Source organism: Neodiprion pinetum, chromosome 3 (assembly GCF_021155775.2).
Source record: "Neodiprion pinetum isolate iyNeoPine1 chromosome 3, iyNeoPine1.2, whole genome shotgun sequence".
In the NCBI taxonomy this organism is placed as follows: Eukaryota; Metazoa; Arthropoda; class Insecta; order Hymenoptera; family Diprionidae; genus Neodiprion; species Neodiprion pinetum.
Genome location: NC_060234.1, coordinates 28061609 through 28085239, shown reverse-complemented (window position 1 = coordinate 28085239; position 23631 = coordinate 28061609). Strand labels below are relative to the sequence as shown.

General features: G+C 34.4%; 3 protein-coding genes across 4 annotated transcripts; 1 reads left to right on the top strand and 2 right to left on the bottom strand.

Annotated features, from left to right (window-relative positions):
- Positions 1-332: 332 nt before the first annotated feature.
- On the top strand, positions 333-2271 carry LOC124213932 (pre-mRNA-splicing factor RBM22). The gene is made up of 3 exons (XM_046615743.2): positions 333-522; positions 620-673; positions 882-2271. Exons 1-3 carry the CDS (start codon positions 469-471, stop codon positions 1995-1997), a joined length of 1224 nt encoding a protein of 407 aa, XP_046471699.1. The 5' UTR covers positions 333-468; the 3' UTR covers positions 1998-2271.
- On the bottom strand, positions 1287-10200 carry par-6 (partitioning defective protein 6). The gene is made up of 5 exons (XM_046615744.2): positions 9488-10200; positions 8710-8938; positions 6285-6412; positions 5897-6175; positions 1287-5574 (listed from the first exon to the last, which is right to left on the bottom strand). The coding sequence occupies exons 1-5, from the start codon at positions 9545-9547 to the stop codon at positions 5269-5271; spliced, it is 1002 nt and encodes a 333-aa protein (XP_046471700.1). The 5' UTR covers positions 9548-10200; the 3' UTR covers positions 1287-5268.
- A 6864-nt stretch (positions 10201-17064) lies between these two features.
- Positions 17065-23332, bottom strand: LOC124213795 (ethanolaminephosphotransferase 1). 2 transcript variants are annotated; one of them, XM_046615451.2, is made up of 8 exons: positions 22996-23330; positions 22509-22577; positions 21886-22078; positions 21336-21598; positions 20717-20874; positions 20398-20578; positions 20124-20300; positions 17065-18844 (listed from the first exon to the last, which is right to left on the bottom strand). In XM_046615451.2, the coding sequence occupies exons 1-8, from the start codon at positions 23053-23055 to the stop codon at positions 18782-18784; spliced, it is 1164 nt and encodes a 387-aa protein (XP_046471407.1). In that variant the 5' UTR covers positions 23056-23330; the 3' UTR covers positions 17065-18781. The 2 variants fall into 2 exon arrangements, with proteins under 2 accessions (XP_046471407.1, XP_046471408.1); XM_046615452.2 differs by lacking the exon at positions 22509-22577 and having other exon boundaries at positions 22996-23332.
- Positions 23333-23631: the final 299 nt, after the last annotated feature.

The following is a 23631-nucleotide window of genomic DNA, read 5'->3' as shown; positions in this document are numbered from 1 at the left end:
CGAAATTGAATTGTTGATAGAGATTGTGACACAAATCAAAACTGTTTTTACACGAAAAGCACGGCACAAAATACTTTACACAAGCACTGATAAAACAAAAATAGTCTCCTTAACCTCCAATATACTATCATTTAGGTGCGTCACTTTTCATTCTACTGCGCAAGCACGGATCGGTCAGTAATTTTATTACTATATTTACGATCTTTTCGTCCCATGCGATGCTAGTGGCAGAGCGGAGAACTAATTGAAGGACGGGTTTTTCAGGACGCCGCTACTACATTCTCCTATGCTGTGTCCACTCCTTTACTCTAATCTCCATGGTTGTTACACCCACTGAAGTTATGCCTATGGACAGAGGAAGTATGTGATTGCGGTTATTTAGCGAAAACCCCAACAGCTGCGCCAGTGTCGCTAATCCACTTCCAAATTGTTCCATTTCGTAGAGTTCTTTAACGCTTGGATCTTGTAATGGCCACTTCCAAAACCACAAATACTTATAATAGACAAAATTGGGAAGATGCTGTAAGTTTGATACTATTTTATATTGTTAAGTGATTTTTTCGTCAATGCTTCGTCTCTGTTGCAAATAGCCAAATTAATCCAATTCTTTCATTCACAGGAATTTCCGATCTTGTGTCAGACATGTTTGGGCGATAATCCGTATATTCGTATGGTAAGTAAATTATTTAATACATCAAATCTTTGTTGCATTACACCATCCCATCAGCACCTTAAATCAGCTAAAATTGTAATCACAACTGTGCAAGAGATTTTTACCTGTGTCAGTCACTTTAACCTAAACCTGTTCAAGTATTTAATAGTCAACATGAGATATTCTTTACATATGACATCTTGTTCACTATTTTGTGTATTTTTTGCAGACAAAGGAACGCTATGGCAAAGAATGTAAAATATGCATGCGTCCATTCACAGTATTCAGATGGTGTCCAGGTGCAAGAATGCGTTTCAAAAAGACTGAAGTTTGTCAAACATGTAGTCGTCTGAAAAACGTATGTCAGACATGCCTCTTAGACTTGGAATATGGCCTGCCAATCCAAGTACGAGATGCAGCGTTAAAAATTAAAGACGATTTGCCAAGATCTGATGTGAATAAGGAATACTATGTTCAGAACATTGACAATGAAATAGGCAAACTGGATGCAACAACTCCAGCAGGTGCTGTTGGTAAATCAGCTGCCGCCAGCGACTTGCTGATGAAGCTAGCAAGGACAAGTCCATATTATAAAAGAAACAGACCTCACATTTGCTCATTTTGGGTGAAAGGAGAATGTAAGAGAGGGGAAGAGTGCCCTTATCGTCACGAAAAGCCCACAGATCCCGATGATCCATTAGCAGATCAAAATATCAAGGATCGTTATTATGGGGTAAACGATCCCGTTGCTGACAAATTGATGCGCAGAGCTGCAGCAATGCCAAAATTGGAACCACCAGAGGACAAATCAATAACAACTTTGTACATTGGAAATTTGGGAGATGTTTTAACGGAAAAACAATTGCGTGACCATTTCTATCAATATGGTGAAATTCGATCAATTACAATGGTGCCGCGGCAACAGTGTGCCTTTATTCAATACACACAGCGAAGTGCGGCGGAAGCTGCCGCTGAACGAACATTCAACAAACTAATACTGGGAGGAAGACGTTTGACCATAAAGTGGGGCAGGTCACAAGGCAGACAGGCTATTTCGGCCGCAGAAACAATCAAGGAAATGTTAGAGCCTGTTCCCGGGCTTCCTGGAGCACTACCCCCGCCACCTGAGAATATGGGCAACAATTTCTTCAATTTGCAAGCCACGCCAGGAATCATGATGATACCTCCACCTCCAGTAGCTCCACAATTTATGTTTACTCCTCCAATGGCTGCTGCTGCACCTATCTTTCCTCCAGGAACTACACCAATTCATTATCCAAGTCAAGACCCCTCAAGGATGGGAGCAACGCAGGGCATTGGCAAACCGTGGCCAGAAGAAGATTAATATTGGCATCAGTTCTAATATCGCTGTAAATATAAGACTTATATAATTACCTCTATTGCAAAAATAGCTTCATGCTTTGTCTTTATTATGAAAAACGAAGGGAGTTTGATAAAAATTGAGGAAACACTTGATAATTGGAAAATTTATATACCCATCTTCATTATTCACACTGTGGAAATAATAGGTCAGGTTTCACACCATACATAAACTTTTACAATATTAAACTTCTCTGTATTAGATTACAAATAATAAAAACTAGAGCAAAGGTAAATGACATTATCTGTATTATTTATGTACCACTTCATTATTCAGTCTGACAAGATAGTTTTAACCACTGCCAGCAATTTGCTGCAATAGAGTATGAACGTAAAAATATATGAAATAATCACGTGAAATTTCAGAACATTTTCCACTGAATTCACCTAGCACAATATGAAAGAAATTCAAAGGCCTGAAATAAGATGAGCAAGCCTATTATACAATAAAATACTTTATTCTGTAAGCTGCCATTAAAAAGATCTACATCATTACACATAATTGACCAAGATTTAAAAATTGTTTGCATATTAAACCATGATAAAATATATTTAGGTGAATAAATAATTTTGGCGTCGTATGAAGATCGATGAAAGAAGCGCGAGTCAAAAATTTGTAGATATAAAGATAAATTCGTGGAAGGCACTATGCATGTGAAAAAGTACGCACCCTTTAAAAAACACCATTTATATGTATTGAACATTACATGCCAAATCTGGATATCATTTCTGGACAGGATCATGTAACTCTTGTACTGTTTGAAAGGCAAGTCAAACAATTTCTTGCTGTAGATATCATTATCATATTTTCTCTCTCTATATATATCTTATGTTTTATATGCATAATAATACATCTATTATATAGTTTTATTTACACATTACTAATCTGATTGAAATTCATCGATAAACATATCGTGTTTCATTTTTTATTGTAAATTTTTTTTAGTCCAAGCATTACGCAATTTGAAGTAAGTTTTGTGGAATGCACGAAAATAAGATATTAAAGTAATGCTACTCAATGGTAGAAAACTAAAGATGTTAGTACAAGGAATTTCAACAAACTACTCTAGCTCAACTGCATCTTGTATAATGTATGTACCTTCCTATCATCTAATATTATCATATTCTCGAGAGTTTAACAAAATTTCACGACGTGGAATGTTCGGCATATTTGGGAATGTTAGAATAACTTACTACCTATGTTGAAAAATTATTACTGATCGAAAAAGGCAGTTAATAAACTGGAATACAACGCGTGAAAGCATACGGATTAGTTGTCGATATTTGATCTCTTAAACATATTATCAATATTCAATGTACTATCGTTAAATCAGACAACAAGTAACGATTATAAAAAATGGGCTTAAACTTCAAAAACTTCAACACTCGACATACGTAGTTTAAAAACCAAGGTTACACGAATAGGCGTGCTGAAATGTATTATTGTAAAAGATTATCAGAGAAATAGTAATATTTGGAATGGTTTACATACAAGAAGAACACGACTCATATTTTTAACGAGAAGTCGAATTACAATAAAAGAATAAAAATTCTTCTACAATTAATGAAATCATGAATTATAGTTAATTTTATTTACAATTCTTATTGTTGATTAAGGCCTCTTATATTGTATGTTTCAATAAAAGAAATACTTCCTTTGGATTATATACATTTCCATAATATTAAGATCAATTAATAATTATCTAAGTATGAGATGAATATTATGTTTTATTGTAACAGTATGTCAAATAAAAATCCTATTGCAAACTGCTGTTCTGGAAAACTCTCACAAAAAATATAACAATTTATTTAGTTGTTAAACTTTCATGTTTATACTACTAAATCTTCAACAGTTATTTTATTAGGCACGTAGGTATTGTAAAAGTCGTAAATCACTGCGATTTTTTACTTTTCATACTCAATTAAATTGCTCTAGGTTCACCTAAATTCTACATGTATAGAATGTATTTAAGTACACTTCAAGTTTAAACAATTAAGTACTTTTCAGTATGTGTCCAACGCTTACGTTGAAATGCTGCCATTCGTTAATACTTGTATTATAGCATACTATTCATAATATTAATTTTTTTTTCTTTACCATTTAAATAGGGAAATTGCTTTAATATCTATGAATAATTATCTATATAAAAATACTATTCTATAGTATTTCATGGTCGCTTGTATTTTTAAAAATAAAATTATCATTCGCTTTTCGAGCTGCCCATAAAATCAGAATTCTGTGTATAAAACTCATAATTCGAATATAATAGGTGATTCTGCACAAGTAATTCTAATTTATATATTTTTGTATCTTTTGTCAAGTTTAATTAGGGAATTAGGTATCCCATGAAATACTGAACTTAGCCGTATATAGCCACGGACTTTGTTTCATACTGTGTTCCATCAGACAAATTTTTGTAAGTACTACATCCGGAATACCAGATATGTGCTGTATTCATTTCCCCCTCAATCTAATACTCTATTTCAAATATTTCCTATAACGAATATGAATAATTTGAAATTATTCAATGTTTCATATCTTACAAAATTCTAATATTATTCCTTTAAAAATCAAAACATATATTCGCACCTTCGTTATATGTACAATAGGTTTCGAAAAAGTCCGCCTAATCGCCTGATACGAACGATAATAAATATCGAGTGAAAAAATCTTGTGCCAAACGTGAATCTATTTACCAAACTACTCTTTACTATCAATCTTAATTCATGATGTAAGTCGACAATTTGCACTGATTTTGTGGAACTTGCGAAAAAAAACCGGGGTAACAAGTTTTTACTTTATAAGGAATAAGACTTTTCGACGTGTATATTTCAGTCATATTTATCAACGTGCGCAAGTATCCGAATGTATTATTTCGGGACTAACAATCACAGGTAACTGTGAATTCAGTGCGTGGAATGTTGCATACATTGTTGCTCCTTCCCTCATTCTAGAAAAAGAAATGTAACCATTCTTTCCTTGTTCATATCGAATTTACCAACAGATTCATGAAGTAGAATCCGTCTGTACTATATACATTCAATAAAGGAGAACAAAATCTAGATGCCTTCTCTGATTGTTCGAATAGAAATGTAGCAAACAGTTTTCTCGCAAATTTTTGTCATTCTACCTATAATTTACCATCACTGATTTTCTTTTTGCTTCCTCTATTTAGCCGATCCTTTAATTTATCTAATTTGCTTATCGATGCTATATATACCGTACACTTCTCAACCTAAAGATGCAATACACCTTGGTCATGATTGAAGTGGTTGTGATGATGGTGGTGGTGGTGATGTGGGTGTTGATGATGCGAAGTTGATGCATCATCATGTAGTGTTACTCCAGTTAAATCTACAATTTCATCAGCATCTTCGTCACTGCCTGTTGCTGCGCTCTGTGTTGATTGGTGACTGCCCGACGAAAGTTGACTGTTACGAGAAAATGAACCACGTCTTGGGGCAGCCAAGGCACCTCGCTGATTGGCTGGTTTCACCGTTATTATCAGATTCGATGAATTTGCCACCATCATATCAGTTACCTATACCCAAAGTGAGTTTTCAGTCAAAATTTCTTTATATTTTTGATCTTATGTAAATTGCTTCATCAAGTATATGTATTGGAATGTAGCAGAGAAGTTTACGAACTACAAAAATGTGTATTTCCAATCTTGTACGCTTCATGATTTTCATATTATGATAACGATTATTGAAAACAATTGAATATAATAGAAGAAAAGATATTGATTTTTCTTATTAGCGGTAAACATGATCAACACAATGAATATAAATTGAGACAAGAAATTACTTTTCAATTATTTTCAGTCAGAGTCATGTCCAAAAACTGAGAAAGCATCGGTCTACCTGATCTAGAGTTTTTCCAGCTACTTCTATTCCGTTTACTTCCAGCACTTCGTCATTCACTGCAAGAAGGCCTGTACTTTCAGCAAGGCCGCCAGGAACCAATCTACTGATAAATATTCCTGGTACTTTCTCAATTCCTCCACCAGCGGAAGGGGGTAATACTCTCACACTACTCCCATCTCTGATGTAAAAACCGAGAGGCTTATCTGAACCGTGCTTCAAAAGCCGAACACGTCTGCACGTCTCTGGCAAAATATCCACATCGATGATAGCGGAAACCTATGAAGATGTTGGTATAAGTTTGTACTGATTATTAATTATTCTCCATGTTAATCATGGTTAACCGACAATTGCAAAAGTTACATGTATCGTTATTCGATGAACAAACCTGTCTGAAATCATGGGGATTCGATATTGCCAATGATTTTGGTTTCCCAGGTGTTCCACCTAAAATACTTGATATTAAATTCCGTGGTTTCATGGTTCCATACCCATTCATTTCTTCCAAACTGTCCCCTGCAAACATAATTAATAGAATAAAAATTATTACCAATAATTAATATTATGTAATTCAATTTGAATATCATACTACCCTAGTAGCATTCTGAGGTAAGCCTGCCTACCAGCTGCAACTGCAGACTCTATGCGTCTACTTTCACATTTGACTGCGGGTCTGACGTTAGAATCTGCATTATTCGAAATCTTGCAGAAGTCTGATGTCAGGTAGCAAGATGCCGCTGTCAGGGAAGATTCTGAATTGACTCTGTAGAAAGACTTCCCACAGTCTTTTCAAATTTTTGCAACTGAAGGCAACGCTACTAGGGTAGTTTTGGTCATCATATTCAAATGAGATGTATCATCTTATATATTTGAAAATAGGAAACAGGACTAGGTATTTATAGTGTGTACTATTAAAATGATAAGATATTGCTTTAATCAAAAATTTATGTAAGCCCTTGTGGTTAGATTGTGAAAATATTACCTGTTTATTTAATCATGAAAATTGTAAGAATTTATCATTAAAGTAAATAGCTTTCATAAATAAGCTGACATTGCCATTAGAAATTCCAGTTGCCTTTTATATATAGCGACAATTGTCTTGAATAATTTTACATGCAAATCACGTTCGACTCAGACATTATGGCTATCGCCTTCCACAAAAGGCAACAGAAAGGTATGCTTGGAATGCTCATTTGAAATCAGTAGATCATATTTTCAAACCAAACGCACATAATGTATAAAGATATGTAGGGCATCTGCTATTCACAAAGAAGCATTCCATAGGACTTACTAATGTATAGATCAAGGCTTATCACATAATAAGTATGTGAGTGAAAAATCATGCGTAGAAATTGATTGTAAAATGAACGCCCCCTTTCGACTCAGATTCATTCTGATTCAATGATTGAATATAGTTCCAATAACGTATACAGAAAGATATTATAAGAAATAAAAGAATTTTACGAGAATGAAAATACTGCTAGAGATTGGGAAGCTTATCTATTTAATAATATCTTATTAAATTATACGACCAAAATAAAAAAAAAAGATTGATGTTAGTGGTCGATTCAATATCTTGCAGTAATCGTCCACTAACTTTTCATTAATTGACAAAGAAACCAAAATTATAGTTTCAGCACTGGGGGCTACCAAACTTTTGTTAGTTTCAGAAGTACACGAAAAAATATTTAAAAAATTACGTTTTCTTTCATATCAGCAATAAGAGTTTACAGTAACAGAAAATAAACCACAGTGTCAAAGTTATTTCCATAATTAAATTTTATTATAAAAAATTTGTACAATCACAGGATTAACACATTTGAGATAGAAATTGGTAAGCATAACAAAAAAAAATTTGATCTAAAGTACCCCTAATTAACTAGTAAGCTTGCAACATCAAACGTAGGTTAAATTTGTTAAAGTATGCCGTGATGAGTGTATGTAGCTTATAGTTACAAAATACATTATATGTATGTATAACAATTATGATTTTAATAACCAACATATAGATCATTCAGCTTTTGAGCAAAGCTAAACCTAACAAGAAAAATATGGCACTGTGTTTAGGTTCTGTGGTTATATATTTAGTAAGAGAAATCTCGAGGTAAAAGCTAAGCTAGATATATTTTATACCGACATTAGTTTAATGGCAATTTATAGAAGATCACAGATAGTAGCAGTAAAAAATTGGTCACTCTTAATATTGTCCTCTGCAAGTTTTAATCACTTTCAATGAATTTTTAGAACCATGTGAAAATCAATTGATTACGAATAATTCACAGTGAAATATCACTTTTTGGCAAACCGCGTATATTCTTTCAACCAATATAAATTACACACATCAAACAGCCACTGGCCAAAGGCACCCCAAAGCTGTACTCCGTCGCATTTTCATACACCAAAAGCCTGCTGGCCCATTCTGTCCCATTGTACCACAACTACTGCCTTTCGCACACAGAATAAATATTGAAATTAAAAGAAATCTCACAACCGTAGATAAAATCTACCTCGATGCAAGAATGCAATAATGGTCAACAACTTATAAAAATATCCAAGAGGTTGGAATATATAATGTTGATTTTTGCATGCAAGATAACCAGATAAGATCCCATTCAGTTATCGTACACAAAATTATGAAACTCTCTCGCAACACGTCTGTTATTGCTCAAACTTACAAAAGCAGCAAGTTAATAATACACTCTCCGTTTCAAAATACTAATGGATGGCGAACGGTAGATAAAAATGCTGTTGAATTGCACCGAGGTATCGAAATGGCCAACCAACCAAAAAGATTAGATAAAACTCGAATTTACCTTTGCGTTGAATGATGATTCTGAGGACTGGCTTAGCAGTAAGCAGCGCTCTGCCCAAATTATCATCGTTGTTTATAGGAAGTAGATCTCCATCTCTTGGGTCCGTGTATGAGATTAAAAAACTAAAATCTGCATCCAATTGGTGTAACTTTGCCAGAAGATTTTTAAAGTCCTCATATCTAATTGTTTCATTTCTGTTCAGCGAGAATCTTCTGAATTCAGCGTCAAACTGCACATAAAAGAAAAAATTGTTTAAAATCATTACACATTATCACAAGATACAAATACATAATTATATTATAACTAAGAACAAGAACGCATTGTACTTTTTAAAAGAAAACATCGCAATATCGACATAGCTAAAAATATGTTAGACAATGGTCGTGCTTCGAAATAATATCAGGAACCATACTCCTACTTTCTGGTTTTATTTTTTATTTTTTTTTTTCTCAATGCAATTAAAATTTAAGCTGTGTAATGAAGTACATAGCTGTAAAGAGAATCGGTAAAGCCAGACGATTGGAAAAAAAAATAGAAACACACTATTCTTGATGAAATCATAAAATTGGAACGAGTCACAAGCCCTTTCTATGACATAGAATGCACTGAATGACTCATATAGTTTGAAGAAATATTTAAAAAGAGTAATCTGAGCACAGTGACTAAGTCAGGTATCTGATTAATGAGATGAAATACATATGATTTCTATGCGTTAATAAATGGATCATTGGAATTGGTTAAAGATCATTGATGACTGAGGGTAGAAGAGGGGCCTCACCTTACTCTTCACTTCGACGATGCCGTTGTCCACGCGATGGTGGAGTTTATTCTTTGACATGGTCTATTTGAGAGAGAAAAAAAGAATCTCAGCAAAACCCCTGTCGCCGAGGGCGAAAATCCATAAACAGAAAATAACCCGTACAACACGTAGGGACGCGAGTTGTTGGTAAAGAACGCGAAACCATAGTACGAAAACAGGCAAGCTACTGAGTGATTGGTTACATATGTAGGCAGCTGGAGCGGAGAGGCGCGACGAGTCGCTGCTCGACGATACGGAATCTACCGCTGCATAGGTGTCGCCATCGTTTTACTCCGTGTTTATTATTCAAACTAGCATTCCGATTTCGAACACGGGAAGATTGGTATGAGTGCGAGCCATGTAGGAACCAAGTATGAAAAATCAGCAGCAATCAGCCATGCACTTTCCAAAATTGTCACCTCCGAGGATCAAATTTACAAGCTCCGTCAAATCTTTTCTAGTTATAACCGTCCTCACTTCGGCAATTTTGATATCTCAAGATCGTCTCACACACGGAGCAAAATGTCGTCAGAATTTCCCGCGAGCGAATGGAATGTGAAGACACCGTGTATATACGTCTCAACTTGCTCTCAACTACGCTTGATGTCAAACAACCGTCGAACCGTCAACAGTCACGCACTTAGTATTTTTCAGAGGCATTCTAATCATTACTAGCGAGTAGCGATGGTAGAGACTACTCAACTTACGCTCCTATATCTAGATGCGTAGTTCATCACCTGAAAATGCAAATACGATGATTCTTGAGTAGTGACGACAGGTGGCGGAAAATACATATGCATCGGAAAACAACAAGATAGGTTAAGCTAATGAAATAATACGGAAAAAATATATGAAATGAAAGAGGAGAAATTTGTTGTAGAAACATGGTTAAATACATTTGTTGTACAGTCTATCTATATAAGCGTATGGTCCGTTGACTGAAGACACATAAAAACTGCTTCCTTTATGGGACTTTTCGTAATTGAAAATGCCCAACATAAATTCGTCGCCAAGCAGCGCCCTCTGCGTCCTCCCCTACACGCGCAACTCAATCCGGTAAGCGGTCGGTAAGTAGAGGCGACACGAACTAATGTTACCATCCTTCACCACGTGTACCCAGATAATACAGAGTCGAATAATAATATGCCTATAGAATGACAAACGGGAATAGATTGAAATTTTCATATAACCCCGTATGGACGCCGTATCTTCTTAAACGAACAAAATTTGAAAGTCATTTCTAAGACCCGGTTTTGAATGAGCTTCGTTTTTTTTTTCATCGGTTATCACGGGATACGAGCTAATTTGGTATGCAAATATAGTGTTTTATTGTAACATTAACTTGTGTCGACTGCGAAAGGTCAAACAGGGGAGAACGATGTTGAAATTGTCAAACTCTAAATTGCCAAAGGTATCTATAATGCACCTCGTTGTCTTTAATTAAGAAACGAAATTTATCAAAAACAAACATGTATTTACGTCGAATTTACTCTGACTAAACTAGAGAAATCCGAAGGTATTACGATTCCACATGCGTTACACATTATCAAAGCATGACTTTATTGACAATGAATTAAATTTACGCAAGAATAAAATTGTCACTTCGAAAACTAAAATATATTAGTATTTGAACAGTGAAATAAGTTCACATATGCTCGTTTCCACACCACCGCAAGCGGTAGAGCACCCGGTGCGTTTTTTTTTTACGTGGTATCCCCAGTAGGCCTACTCCACGGAGAATACTTGCAAGATCGATCTTACGTTCTTCGAAAAATTGCAAATGACTCTTTTCACATGTGATTTATGGTAAATTGTTTTCCCCAATCAATTTTTTTTCTTCTAAATTTTTTAGATCATATAACCCACGGACCATTTATTATCGATGAAAGATGACTGTTCTAATTACGGATGAAAGATGGTTATTTTAATTATGGATGAAGGGTGATTGATTTTATCTTACAGGCGAACGGTGATTGACTTTGGATGTTCGCGCACGGTTTTTTTTTATGAGATATGAGATCATCACTAAAATAGAGAACCCGGAGAATACGCAAAACTGGAATTACGAATCGCTGTAAGACGTTGGCATTTACCTCTCGGAAGACAATGCAGAAATCTTTGAAGAAACAGAGACAATTCGGAGTAGAGAATGAGCACAACCACCAGAATATGACAGACCTGTATAATTCTACAGTGAAATACAAACCGAACATGACCTATGAGCGACACGAGAAAAAAACTGACTCTAAAACGATCGCAATACAAGACTGTAAAACCATTAAAAGAAACTATAGCTGAATAAATTTTACCACACTTTGTCATCATGATGATTCTAAACTACATCGCTAAATCTATGTAACGGTCAAAACAAGATGACTGATGCTGCACCAAACCTAAGCCTCAAAAATAAAGCGTTAATTTTACAGTATAGTCAATATAACTCACTTAGCTGGAACGGATTGAAATATAATTAACGGAAAGAGACAAATTGAAACAGACAAAAGGTTTGATAAGCTGAAACAAACAAAAAGATTGATTAGCTGAAAGAAACAAAAAGATTGATTAGCTGAAACAGACAAAAAGTTTGATTGGCTGAAACAGACAAAAGGTTTTATTAGCTGAAACAGACGAAGGTATGGTTAGCACAATCACATAATATTATATAATATAATATTATATATATATATAATTGAAACAGACAAAAGGTTTGATAAGCTGAAACAAACAAAAAGATTGATTAGCTGAAATAGACAAAAAGTTTGATTGGCTGAAACAGACAAAAGGTTTAATTAGCTGAAACAGACGAAGGTATGGTTAGCACAATCACATAATATTATATAATATAATATTATATATATATAATTGAAACAGACAAAAGGTTTGATAAGCTGAAACAAACAAAAAGATTGATTAGCTGAAACAGACAAAAAGTTTGATTGGCTGAAACAGACAAAAGGTTTTATTAGCTGAAACAGACGAAGGTATGGTTAGCACAATCACATAATATTATATAATATAATATTATATATATATATAATTGAAACAGACAAAAGGTTTGATAAGCTGAAACAAACAAAAAGATTGATTAGCTGAAATAGACAAAAAGTTTGATTGGCTGAAACAGACAAAAGGTTTAATTAGCTGAAACAGACGAAGGTATGGTTAGCACAATCACATAATATTATATAATATAATATTATATATATATAATTGAAACAGACAAAAGGTTTGATAAGCTGAAACAAACAAAAAGATTGATTTGCTGAAACAGACAAAAAGTTTGATTGGCCGAAACAGACAAAAGGTTTAATTAGCTGAAACAGACGAAGGTATGGTTAGCACAATCACATAATATTATATAATATAATATTATATATATAATTGAAACAGACAAAAGGTTTGATAAGCTGAAACAAACAAAAAGATTGATAAGCTGAAACAAACAAAAAGATTGATTAGCTGAAACAGATAAAAAGTTTTATTGCCTGAAACAGACAAAAGGTTTAATTAGCTAAAACAGACGAAGGTATGGTTAGCACAATCACATAAGTTCATACACCGACAAAAAATGGTTCGCATCCAACATGATATTCGCTTTGATATTCGTTGCTTCGATTATTAATTGTATCGATGAATAAAAAACATTCTAAATGTTTTGAATCGACAGCTCTTTTTGCTTTGAGTCATTACAGTGAATATCTTTTTTGACTGAACATTCTATAGTTCTCAGTGCATTTATTAAAAAATTGGATTTGTTGCCCTGAAACGGAAAATATTATGATCAGTTAAGCACGTATTTCAGTACATTTCAGATATATTTCATATATAATTACGTCAAGATTCTCCACTATCAGTATAAACTACCGCGATTTTTGTTCCTGCGCGTTGAGCACCGGCTTCCAAATGCCGCGCTTTCTCTAATAACTGAAAAGCATCAAGTCCACGCGCAAAGGCGCTGTGGAACTTGAAAACTTTGTTATTCGTCAAAAATTCAACGAAGAGCTGAAAAATCAGCACGTCAAGAGTGCGTAACTCTTATATATAAACTGTATGCAAAATCAACGCGCAGAAAAACGTGTCCGATTCCCGTTATTAATTTACGCGCATAAATCTGCGTCCAATTCTCGTGAATAATCTACGCGCAATAAGGCGCGACAGATTAAACTGTCAAAAACTTTGTATTTTCTGGGACTTGTCCCAAAAATTCTGTAGAAACCCAATCCGCATCTGCATCTTTTAGATATCAGATACATTGCTATGCGGATTGTGGTTCTCAGATTACAAATAAACTTGAAATTGGGAGGGAGATTGGAGGGCATGCATTATTGTGTGGCGTGACGGTCGGCGGTCCTCTTCGACGCGAAGTCTTCGAGCTCAACATCTCTCCCCATCTAGCGTACCACGGAACGCGATAGATGGTCCAGAGATGCGTTTTGCCCATTCAGACGATCACAGAGATCAATCGAATGGAATAACGATCTGTAATGACTAAATAATTGAATTGCATAACGATTGAAAAATGGTTGCTGAGTGACAAGAAATTAAAAATTCAATTTCGTCAATATTCAAATGCTTTCAAGTGGTCGAGAGACTCGAATACGGAGTCTTTTAGGAAAAAAATTTCTGTGATCATTTGACGCTGTGAATTACCAAAGTTAGTAACATCACGGTACATCGCGACCTTCCTACCCTCGCCTGTTTCCCAACGAAGCCACCCAACGGAAAAGAGAGATTCACACACTCATGCATAAATCCCGCGACGGATCCCAACACGTCCACCTACCTACCCGGTTACCTATATTCGACCTAAACGATTCTCCATTTTTTCCAACACACATCATTCTTCATCATTTGCGCCGTGGTCACTGACTTACATTTTCGTTAGTTACCTGCTAGGAGCAAAATGTTTTTGTATCGTAGTCTGCCTACTTAGAATACGGTATCGCGGTTGTATCCCGAAAATTTTAATATTGCATTTGTTATTTTAGTAAATGTTGGCAGACTATCGGTACATTAACCTTTTGTAAAATTGATTAAATACATCCTGTATGCCAATTAGCATTTTTCTAAGCGAGTTAAGCCTGCAGTTGATCAATACTTGTTGGCTGTTAAAAGATTGAAAATGATATATAATGTAAAATGCAATTTCATTACGTTACGTTATACCAGACTTTGGAGTTTTATCGATTCAACAATAAAGTAAATAATTGAATACATTCAAACCTCAGGTGAACCCACCACTTAAACGGCTTCATCGGTAAATTCAAACGTAGATTATTACATCAATTACGAAACACAATTCGTTCTCGCGAGTGCCGAGTAAGCGATTGGTTACCTGTCGCGATACTCATTCCACTTTTGGCAACGTCCAAAATTTCTAACTTCAAGTAAGCTACGGTAAATTAAATTGCGAAACGAAATTATTCGACTGAGAGTCATGCACGTTGCGATCGTGAATGAGCCTATCCATGCAGCTAAGAAATCAAAGATTTGTGTAATAATTGTTACCGCCACGCCACGTGACAGAGGAATCCCAGGGAAATACCCATAACCTAACACATGCAAACTCACCAACGTTGCCGAGAAATGGAAAAGTTACACGGAAGTCTCTGCTTAAATCTCTAAAAAACAAAACACTTGAATTAATTTAGCAAATTCGATTTTCAGTTTTCCAATTAATTATTACTCTTGTCTAGTTTCATATTTATGCATTGCATATTGTGCAACACCAAAAGTTCGGCTTTAAATTGTACCACCTTGAATTGTCAATCAATAATTAAAATAAGTATTGTTACCTCGACTCTGGGCTGCTCCACACTTTTACACGTAGTAGTTCTTGTAGAAACTCAGGTTTATTGGTGATGCGATGAACTATTCACGTAATTCAGATCTTCACTAATCTCTTGTAATCCAAAAAATCTGCACCGCAATAACACTCGATTCTACACTAACTTTTTGTGCTGTAGCTGTCTGTTTCAACCGATTGAATAAACTTGCTAACAATACAACTGCGCATTTGCCGAAAATCAGCCAAAGAAATAATAAAATTGACACACAACTCACCGAAAAAAAAGTAGATTTCACTGAAATCTGAAGTTATACAAAACAATGGAAACTCGAGACACGAAATTCACTTTCACCGTTTGTAGAATGTTTTTATTTCAGTAACTCGGATTTTCTTCAGGCTACGCACTGACCCAGGTGTATAATTCACAGATGAATATGGTGAAAACACACTGATCGAACAACGCGACACAAGTTGATCAACAGGGTTTTAAAGTTGAACTGATACCGACAACACGTGATTCCGCTCCGATTGCTCGGAAACGACTGATGCCGCACGGCGCTCAGAAGAGTTATATCAATTCTCTGAATGACGGAAGATAATAATTCCCCCTCCCTCTCTGTTACTCTTCTCATGGGGTGGGGGTAGATTCGATTCGATAGCGAAAGTTTATAAATTTCCAGAGTCCATTCTTGCTGCTGCATGGAAAATTGAAAAAACGTATAAAGTAGATACATATAGATACATATCCCCGAAAACCCACGAGTAACGATTTTCGTTTGTTTTCATGGACGCTGCAACTTTCCCCCCAATCACCCCCCGGGCCTCCCCGCAGAGCCACCACCGAACGCCCACGGATGATTCTAACGCCAGAATTGAATTCAGCATCCCCAAAAACCTTCCGAAGAAGGATTTCTTATCTAGCACGTAAACGTGATCAAATGTTTAGAGCATTACCGTAACAAGCGACGTCGTTCTATAGTTGTTACGCCATTAGCCAGAACCATTGGTTACTAGCCAATCAATTGAATCACTTGCCATCAGCTGCTGACATGAGACCATTCACGTGACTGGCATTTCTGAATCTATGACTGACGCTAGTACACGAAAAAGTTCGTGGTGCTTTCTATCGGGTAATCCGGCCACGTGATTTTGCTTTGTTGATAGAAATAATCGAAAGGTCAAATCTACGGAGACTACCCAGCGGTAAAATCTAAAGTTTCTAGTATCTGCTAGTATTAACACTTGGGAGTTGGGCCTTCACTATCTTACATGTGTCGTTGACGTTGACTTGTTTATGAGAAGTCCCTTAGAAATGAGTACAGCCGACGAACAAATAGAACGACAGAAGAAGCGAAATGATACAACTAGGAAACGTTCGACTAAATTAGATTCTGAGGAAAACAATCCGTGTTTGAAGGTATATGCATACCGATAGATACGTAACCCCCAAATGTTACATAAAATAATATGTTATCGAAAAATTTTTAATTATTTTTCTAAAATTTCAGGAACACCATTTATCACTCAAATGCCTCAATGAAAACAATGCTGATCATGATGCTTGCACTTTATACTTTATGAATTATAAAAACTGCAAAGATTTTTGGGTAATTTAATACGTTATCAGAGTATTATGTGAATTCATCATTATGATTTCCTCGTGTATGTAAAATCGCTAAAAATCCACATTTTTCCTCTCTTTGTAGGATAACTTTCAAATGTTCATTCATCTTTAAAATGATTTTTTTCCTGGTATTTCAGTATCAAGTAACAAGGGAACGTAGAAAGAATGGAATCAAACCATACCTTCCACCACCTGCAGACAGACTCAAAATAAAAGGAGAATATTTAAAAGCCAATTCTCCTAAATAATTCCTTAAGTAGTGTAACAATAAACTTGTTCAATATGTATAATCACGAAATAAATACCGTATTTACTTGATGTGTTTGAGTTTGTTTATTTGAAAATATGAGTGCCTATAAATTACCTACCAGTATACTGTACGTATGGAGGTTATTAAGTATTAAGGGATTGTACATTCTTTTATCAATGAAACCAGCTAAAATTCATACACGGAGAAATATTTTGAATGTGTAATTAGTATGACTTCTATTATTCATTTACCAAGTTATAGGCTAATCAATGATAAGTATGGCTGTTTGTGACCGTCACAGGGATTGCTAAAAAAAAGTGTAAAAGGCTATTTTTTAACTTCTAATGGGTGATGTGTGTATGCAAAGCTTGTAACTGGAATTACTATGTCGGATACTGACTTATATGTAACACAATTCAAATCTGACCTCAATATATACGCATACGCACTCACTAGATCTGTGTATCGCTGTTATAGAAGAGTCCATAATTATTTTGTACATTTTTCTTAACTTATACTTATTATATCATCAAGTCTGTTACACTTTATACATAAATGCGATATTCAATATGTATCCAGTATTAGAATTACAAAATATGGGTTGCTTTTAAAATACAAAAGAATACACTCAGAGAATAGTCCAGTATTAACAGATGGACAAGGAAACTTTATTCACTAATATTTCACTAGTGTTTACGACAGATTATCGTTAGTATAGGCAAGATTTATATCAAAATTTAATTTTTCTACTGTACGAAATGTAACTTTTATTTACTGGAGCTTTCCTTTGAGTTTTCCTTTTGCATATACGTGTAAAACACTTCTTACAATTAATGTAGCCTCAATGTTTCTGGTACATTGAAATTCGGCTCCGTACAAGATAGATTACAATAATGTATGCTATATTTATACAATCTATGCAATAAAGACAGTAGTGAGAAGGAAGAGGCGTTGGAAAAAAATTTAATTCGAATGCATGTCAACAGATTCCAAATCAGTTATTAACGTGCAAAACGAAATATATAACAAAAATTACGAAAAATTGATTTAAAGTAACGGCTAGTAAAAATATTGCGTCCGAGAGACGATATATGTTAAGAACTGAGAGTTGTGCACTTGATTATTTGTGTGTTAGCCAAAACCAAAATACATTAAAAGAGAGCTAAAAAAAATTAAATGCTAATCAGAAAAAAACATAGTGTGTAGATATACAATGTACAATAATATATTACTTCGAATAGGATTCAAGGCGTGCCAGCTTTTCTATTATAAAATCATTTTGTTTTTGTTAACACACTCAGAAATTTTGTTGTGTATAATAACAAAAGCAAGACTGATGTTAAAAAAAGTTTAACATACCTAACGAGAATTATTGCACTGAAATGAGCTTGGCAAGACTACTCTGTTGTGAAAATTATCTATATAAATTATATTCGGCATAAGAGTTGTATGGTATAAAACTAAAGCAAATAAAGATTAAAAAAGTATATAAGTGAGGTTTCAGGTATTTGGCTAAACTAGTTGATAGATGTTGTTTATTACGTTGTTGTGGATTTCTTGCTTTCACCTTCTCTCTTTCTCTATGTTCTAACATGCATCGTCAGCAAGTAGTCATTCGGAGTGTTCTCTTATATGAAACGTATATATACGGAAGTGATGGCACATTTGTCTCACCTGAAACAAAGTTTATAGCGTCATTATTAATCATTCCATACTTTTTTGGGCTCAAGTTACCAGTCGTAAGAATAATCCTATGATAAGAAAACCGTAAAAAAAAAATAATGAGATATGTTCTTATTGTTTTACAAACTGATGAGTTGAAACAACTGACAAATCCACAGGAAAAATACTCTCAGGTTTCATAGCGCTCAATGTAGGTAATTTAGGAGAAATAGGACACCAATTGTGTGAAAATAAGGGAATATTAGGATTCTTCAATTTCTGCATGCGTGAAGAAATTCAAAAACATTGCAAGGATACTGAACCTGATTTTGACATGGACCTAAATATCTCCAAATATCCGAGCCCACGGATCTCGAATGTAAAAAAGGGAATTACAAACACATTACATCTACATACAATTCTAAATGAAAAAAAATTAAAAGATTTTTGTGTTTAGAAAAAATTAAAGAACTGGAATGAAATCATGAAATGACTAAAGCAATTTCGTACATTACGCCTATTATTCGCTCTTTCGTGTTTGAGATCCATGAATTTAAATATTTAGAAGAACACGGCTATCAAAATTCAAAAATTAAAAATTAAAAGATCATGGTAAACTACCAAAAACGGGTAGTTTTTAGGGGGAAATGGTGTGCTTCAGACCACATTTAGGGGAAACCTTTAGTTTTAGAATGCCTATAGGGAAAGTGAAAGAGATAGGGTAAATTTACTTTCAAGGGAATAAGGGAACTACTATGAAGCCTGTACTTTCCTGGAAAAACACGCGTGCTGAATAAAATTAATTTTAAACATATTTCCACAGTTCGCGAAGTGACGTACGCGAATTTACCAGCTATGGAACATATTTCATTCATGTTTTACTTGTTGAAAGCTCATAGAATATGTAATGCTATACGTTACTTTTTCTTTTAACTGAAATATTGTGTAAGCAATCAATCATTCAACACTTGGCCCTAAAGTTTTCTTTTAAATGTAACGTATATCCAAACACACATTCTTGATTTTGCCAACTTGCGAGTGATCTTTGTCAATGATAAAAATAGGCTTTTTATTGTGCAATTGAAGCTAAGGTAAATAACTGAGGATCGAATAACAATAATCCCAGTTTTTTTTTATCAATAAAATGATCAAACATTTGAAAAAAATCATGCTACTTGCAAGTTTTTCCAACAGTAGTTTTGCAGCGTATTTTTAATGACAAAAATATTACCTGTACAAAATTAGTGGAGGAAATTCACAATTAGGAAGAAATAGCACATAAAAGACTCACCACACAGGTTCCGTAGTGAATGTGGGCAACAAGTGCAAAAATGGATACTAAATACATGATTTCAAGTTCAATCGATGGCACCATGAAAGAACAAGCTACAGCACCTGCTACAGGAATAAGAATCCAAGGAAATATCTCACACCTGGTGTTGCTCATCTGAGAAACAATTAATCGACACTGCAAATGAAAATAAAAATAATGAAATGAATTGAATTATTGAAGAATCTAATCTATATATATATATATATCTGTAAAAATGTGAATAAACACTTACGCATATGTTGGAAAATATCGTTCCGATGGCAAAGTAAATCATTCTTGGATCTTTTTCCATAATATTGTTTGGTGAGTATATTACCCAAAATGTTGCAATAGTAAAAAATATAGTTGCAGGTACTAGAGGTCTTACAGCTTCAGGGAACGATCTCATTTTCCCTGTTTTGTCTCTATAAGATCTATAAAAGTTAAAATGAAAACTAAAACCATGCTGTAAGAGTTTCGAAACCATATATTTGATAGAAATTACGATAATTCCTTATTTCTGCTCTCTTAGCGAAGGAACCTAGATGATGAAATAATAGAATAGCAGTTACTTGTATATGTTCCAGACCACCATTGGTAAATTAGACACCAGTGCGCTGACGTACAGTAATATTTCAAACATAATGCCAGCTGAAATTCCACCTGGAAGTTCAAATTTCCAAGCTTCATGACCAGCAAATGTTGTCAGAACAAACACGATGATAGTAGCCTAGAATAGATTAGTTCCTTTCAAATGGGGAATATGAAAATAGAAAGAACTATGTAAATAATCAGTACTCGGCAAAACACATTTTCATCTTGTATCATTAATGGAAAATAGTGAAATGAAGGACCAGAAATTAAAGCTCGTTGCAAAAGAGCATGATACGTTTTTTTCTGGACTTCTTTAAAGTCAAGCAATTGATTTTTTAAAACTGCACACAGAAACAAAATTAAATAATGAACGGCCGGGAGCTATAATAATTTTACATTACCTCGAAAGATTCATAGTATCAATATTTTTTGTACTTTATACATACATAAAATTTTCATTACTTTCAGTTGAACATTCTATCGAAAAACGAATAGCAATTTTGCTCCGGAAAATTAGGAGTATATTTAGCTAACGATATTTCTACTGTACTAAGCTTTCATAGCAATGAATAATATATCAATCAGAATTGAACCAACCAGCATAGAGGCATCATATCCCCAGGGTAAGAAGAGAACACCAGTGTTGTACTTCTCCCAGTGGCTTAGGTAGAAATTGATAAACACGTTCCAAAGAATGAAATACATTCTAAGAGGTGCTACACTATGATCCGTTCTACCAAATACCGAATACATGCAAACAGTAATCAGCATAGCCGTCCAGCTATCGAGACCATGGTCAAACAATTCTCCTAATGGTCCAGATGTTTGAGTGCGTCTTGCCTGTTTCCCATCAATACCGTCTAATTTCCAAACAAAGTAACAGTTATTTTATAAGTATATTAAGATTGAAATTTTTTAGCCACCCTTGTGGAAATAAGCTACTAAATTATTTAAATACACTTGGTTGATTATTTCTGCACGTTTGAGTATTTTGAGAAGTTGCGCAATCTTCGTACTACTGGTTAAACACATTATGCGAGTCATTTATTAATTTTCTTTGGACAATTGTGCTTGGTTCTATTTTCTCGACACAAACAGAAGTTTCAGATGGTCCATGTCTTGAATGAGGTACTTATGAAATACTTGCCAAGCGTATATGCCATGAATATGTTAAAAGCAGCCATAGCATAAACCCATCTTGGTATATTTGGATATTCTGGGATATTGTCACTGGATGCATAATAGTAGTAGTCGTAGCTTGCAAACATCAGAAAATTCACAACAGTGAATAGGAATCCAGTGAACGTCAATAAGTTCGGAGCCACCCATTTTGGACAATACTACATTACAAAAAATTATGACGATAAAACAGATACACAGATTACATCATCATTCTTATCTAATCTCAATCTGTCGTAAAGCTTTCAAACTAATTTTCCAAGGAGGTTACTTATTTTGAAATATAGAGCCAATGTGTAAATTGAAGAAAACAAATTACAAAAATTTTATTCTAAACAGATCTTGTAGTGCAAACTTTTTTAGCTTGAAAAAACATTCTGAATGCTTTCACGTTGTCTTGATAAAATATCCATTAAAATTCAGTATGAATAGAAAACTGATTCCATAAAGTGTAGAATGAATTGCATAATAGAAAAATGTAGAAGTACCCAGATGATGCCCCTAATTCACATGCGTATTGTGAATTAAAGGTGCTGACGCGTTGAATAAATTTTAATGAAAATGATAGTAATGGTAATTAATAATTTATACCTCTACTACTTTGTTCCAGAAAGGGTGCATCACATAAATACTCAAGGGACTCGTATCCAGTGAGCTGTACTGTAAATTAAAAAGAAATATTCATGGTTCTCTGCGTAGAAGATATTTGTACAAAGAGTGAGTTTTCGAGAATGAGAAGACGTTCGCTCATTACTGGAATTCTGAGTCACTAATTTATAATCTATCAGGTATAAGTACAGGTATGAACTATGACCAACTGTAACAAACTGGATTTAAGGCATGAAGCAAGAATGTATTTAAAATACGCATTATTCGTGATTAAAATTTTGATTTCATTCCAACGAACATAATTTTCAATAAAAATGAATTATATAAATTTGTTACAGCATGTCCCAATTAAGGATATACCCTGTACTACCTGTAGGGTGTAATTTAGGTTTCTAGATAAGCCGCACCAAAATGTAATTACGACAATTATTGATAAACGAAATTTAGAGTGAAGAAAATTAGTGTTCACCTTATAATTTTCGAAGCCCATAAGATGCTCCTGCGTCAAATAGTCAACTTCCAGTTTCATTTTAATAATTATCTCGATATCAAAAAACGTTAAACTAACCACAAGACAGGTCACTACTTCACGTAATAATAAACTACTATATTTCCATCAATTGGTTTAAATTAATCAATGACTAACATTGTATTACAAAAGTATATTTTAACTAATCTTGATAAAATAAATTAACATTTTTCGTAGTTAAGACTAGAGAAATCGGACTTGTGATGCGAGTGTAAATGCTCATCACAAATCCTACGATTTATAGGCAAATTTTTCCACACAACATACGCATGCGCTTGGCACGCTCGACGTTGAAGCCTGGACTACGTAGTGCATTGAGCTGAGCTCGTATTCTTTTCGGAGATCTCCTTCAGAGTCACTAGTCAAGTTTCCATCAAATTTTTACACTAGTTTACACCACGTGCTTAAATGAAAAGAATGAATTACTAGATATAAGCACCGATTGGTATGTAACATCCGACCGGAACGTCCGTATGTTTTATCGACTATTATTACTGCATGTTACTTTTATCAACTAACCAAACTCGAAGTACGAGAACCTTGTAACTATAAGGAATTAAAACAACTGTCTAACTA

What these genes read in the sequence shown, in the direction of transcription:
- par-6 (XM_046615744.2), bottom strand. Translation starts at nt 9,547, where the DNA reads ATGTCAAAGAATAAACTCCACCATCGCGTGGACAACGGCATCGTCGAA. An exon ending in TCGTCGAAGTGAAGAGTAAG is followed by an intron (nt 8,939 to 9,487) that starts GTGAGGCCCCTC and finishes TTTTATGTGCAG; the next exon opens with TTTGACGCTGAATTCAGAAG. An exon ending in CTGGAAAAACTCTAGATCAG is followed by an intron (nt 5,575 to 5,896) that starts GTAGACCGATGC and finishes CTTTGGGTATAG; the next exon opens with GTAACTGATATGATGGTGGC.
- LOC124213795 (XM_046615451.2), bottom strand. Translation starts at nt 23,055, where the DNA reads ATGAAACTGGAAGTTGACTATTTGACGCAGGAGCATCTTATGGGCTTC. An exon ending in GATATGATGCCTCTATGCTG is followed by an intron (nt 20,875 to 21,335) that starts GTTGGTTCAATT and finishes AATCTATTCTAG; the next exon opens with GCTACTATCATCGTGTTTGT. An exon ending in TTCACTACGGAACCTGTGTG is followed by an intron (nt 18,845 to 20,123) that starts GTGAGTCTTTTA and finishes ACTTTGTTTCAG; the next exon opens with GTGAGACAAATGTGCCATCA.
- LOC124213932 (XM_046615743.2), top strand. Translation starts at nt 469, where the DNA reads ATGGCCACTTCCAAAACCACAAATACTTATAATAGACAAAATTGGGAA. An exon ending in GACAAAATTGGGAAGATGCT is followed by an intron (nt 523 to 619) that starts GTAAGTTTGATA and finishes TTTCATTCACAG; the next exon opens with GAATTTCCGATCTTGTGTCA. An exon ending in ATAATCCGTATATTCGTATG is followed by an intron (nt 674 to 881) that starts GTAAGTAAATTA and finishes TATTTTTTGCAG; the next exon opens with ACAAAGGAACGCTATGGCAA.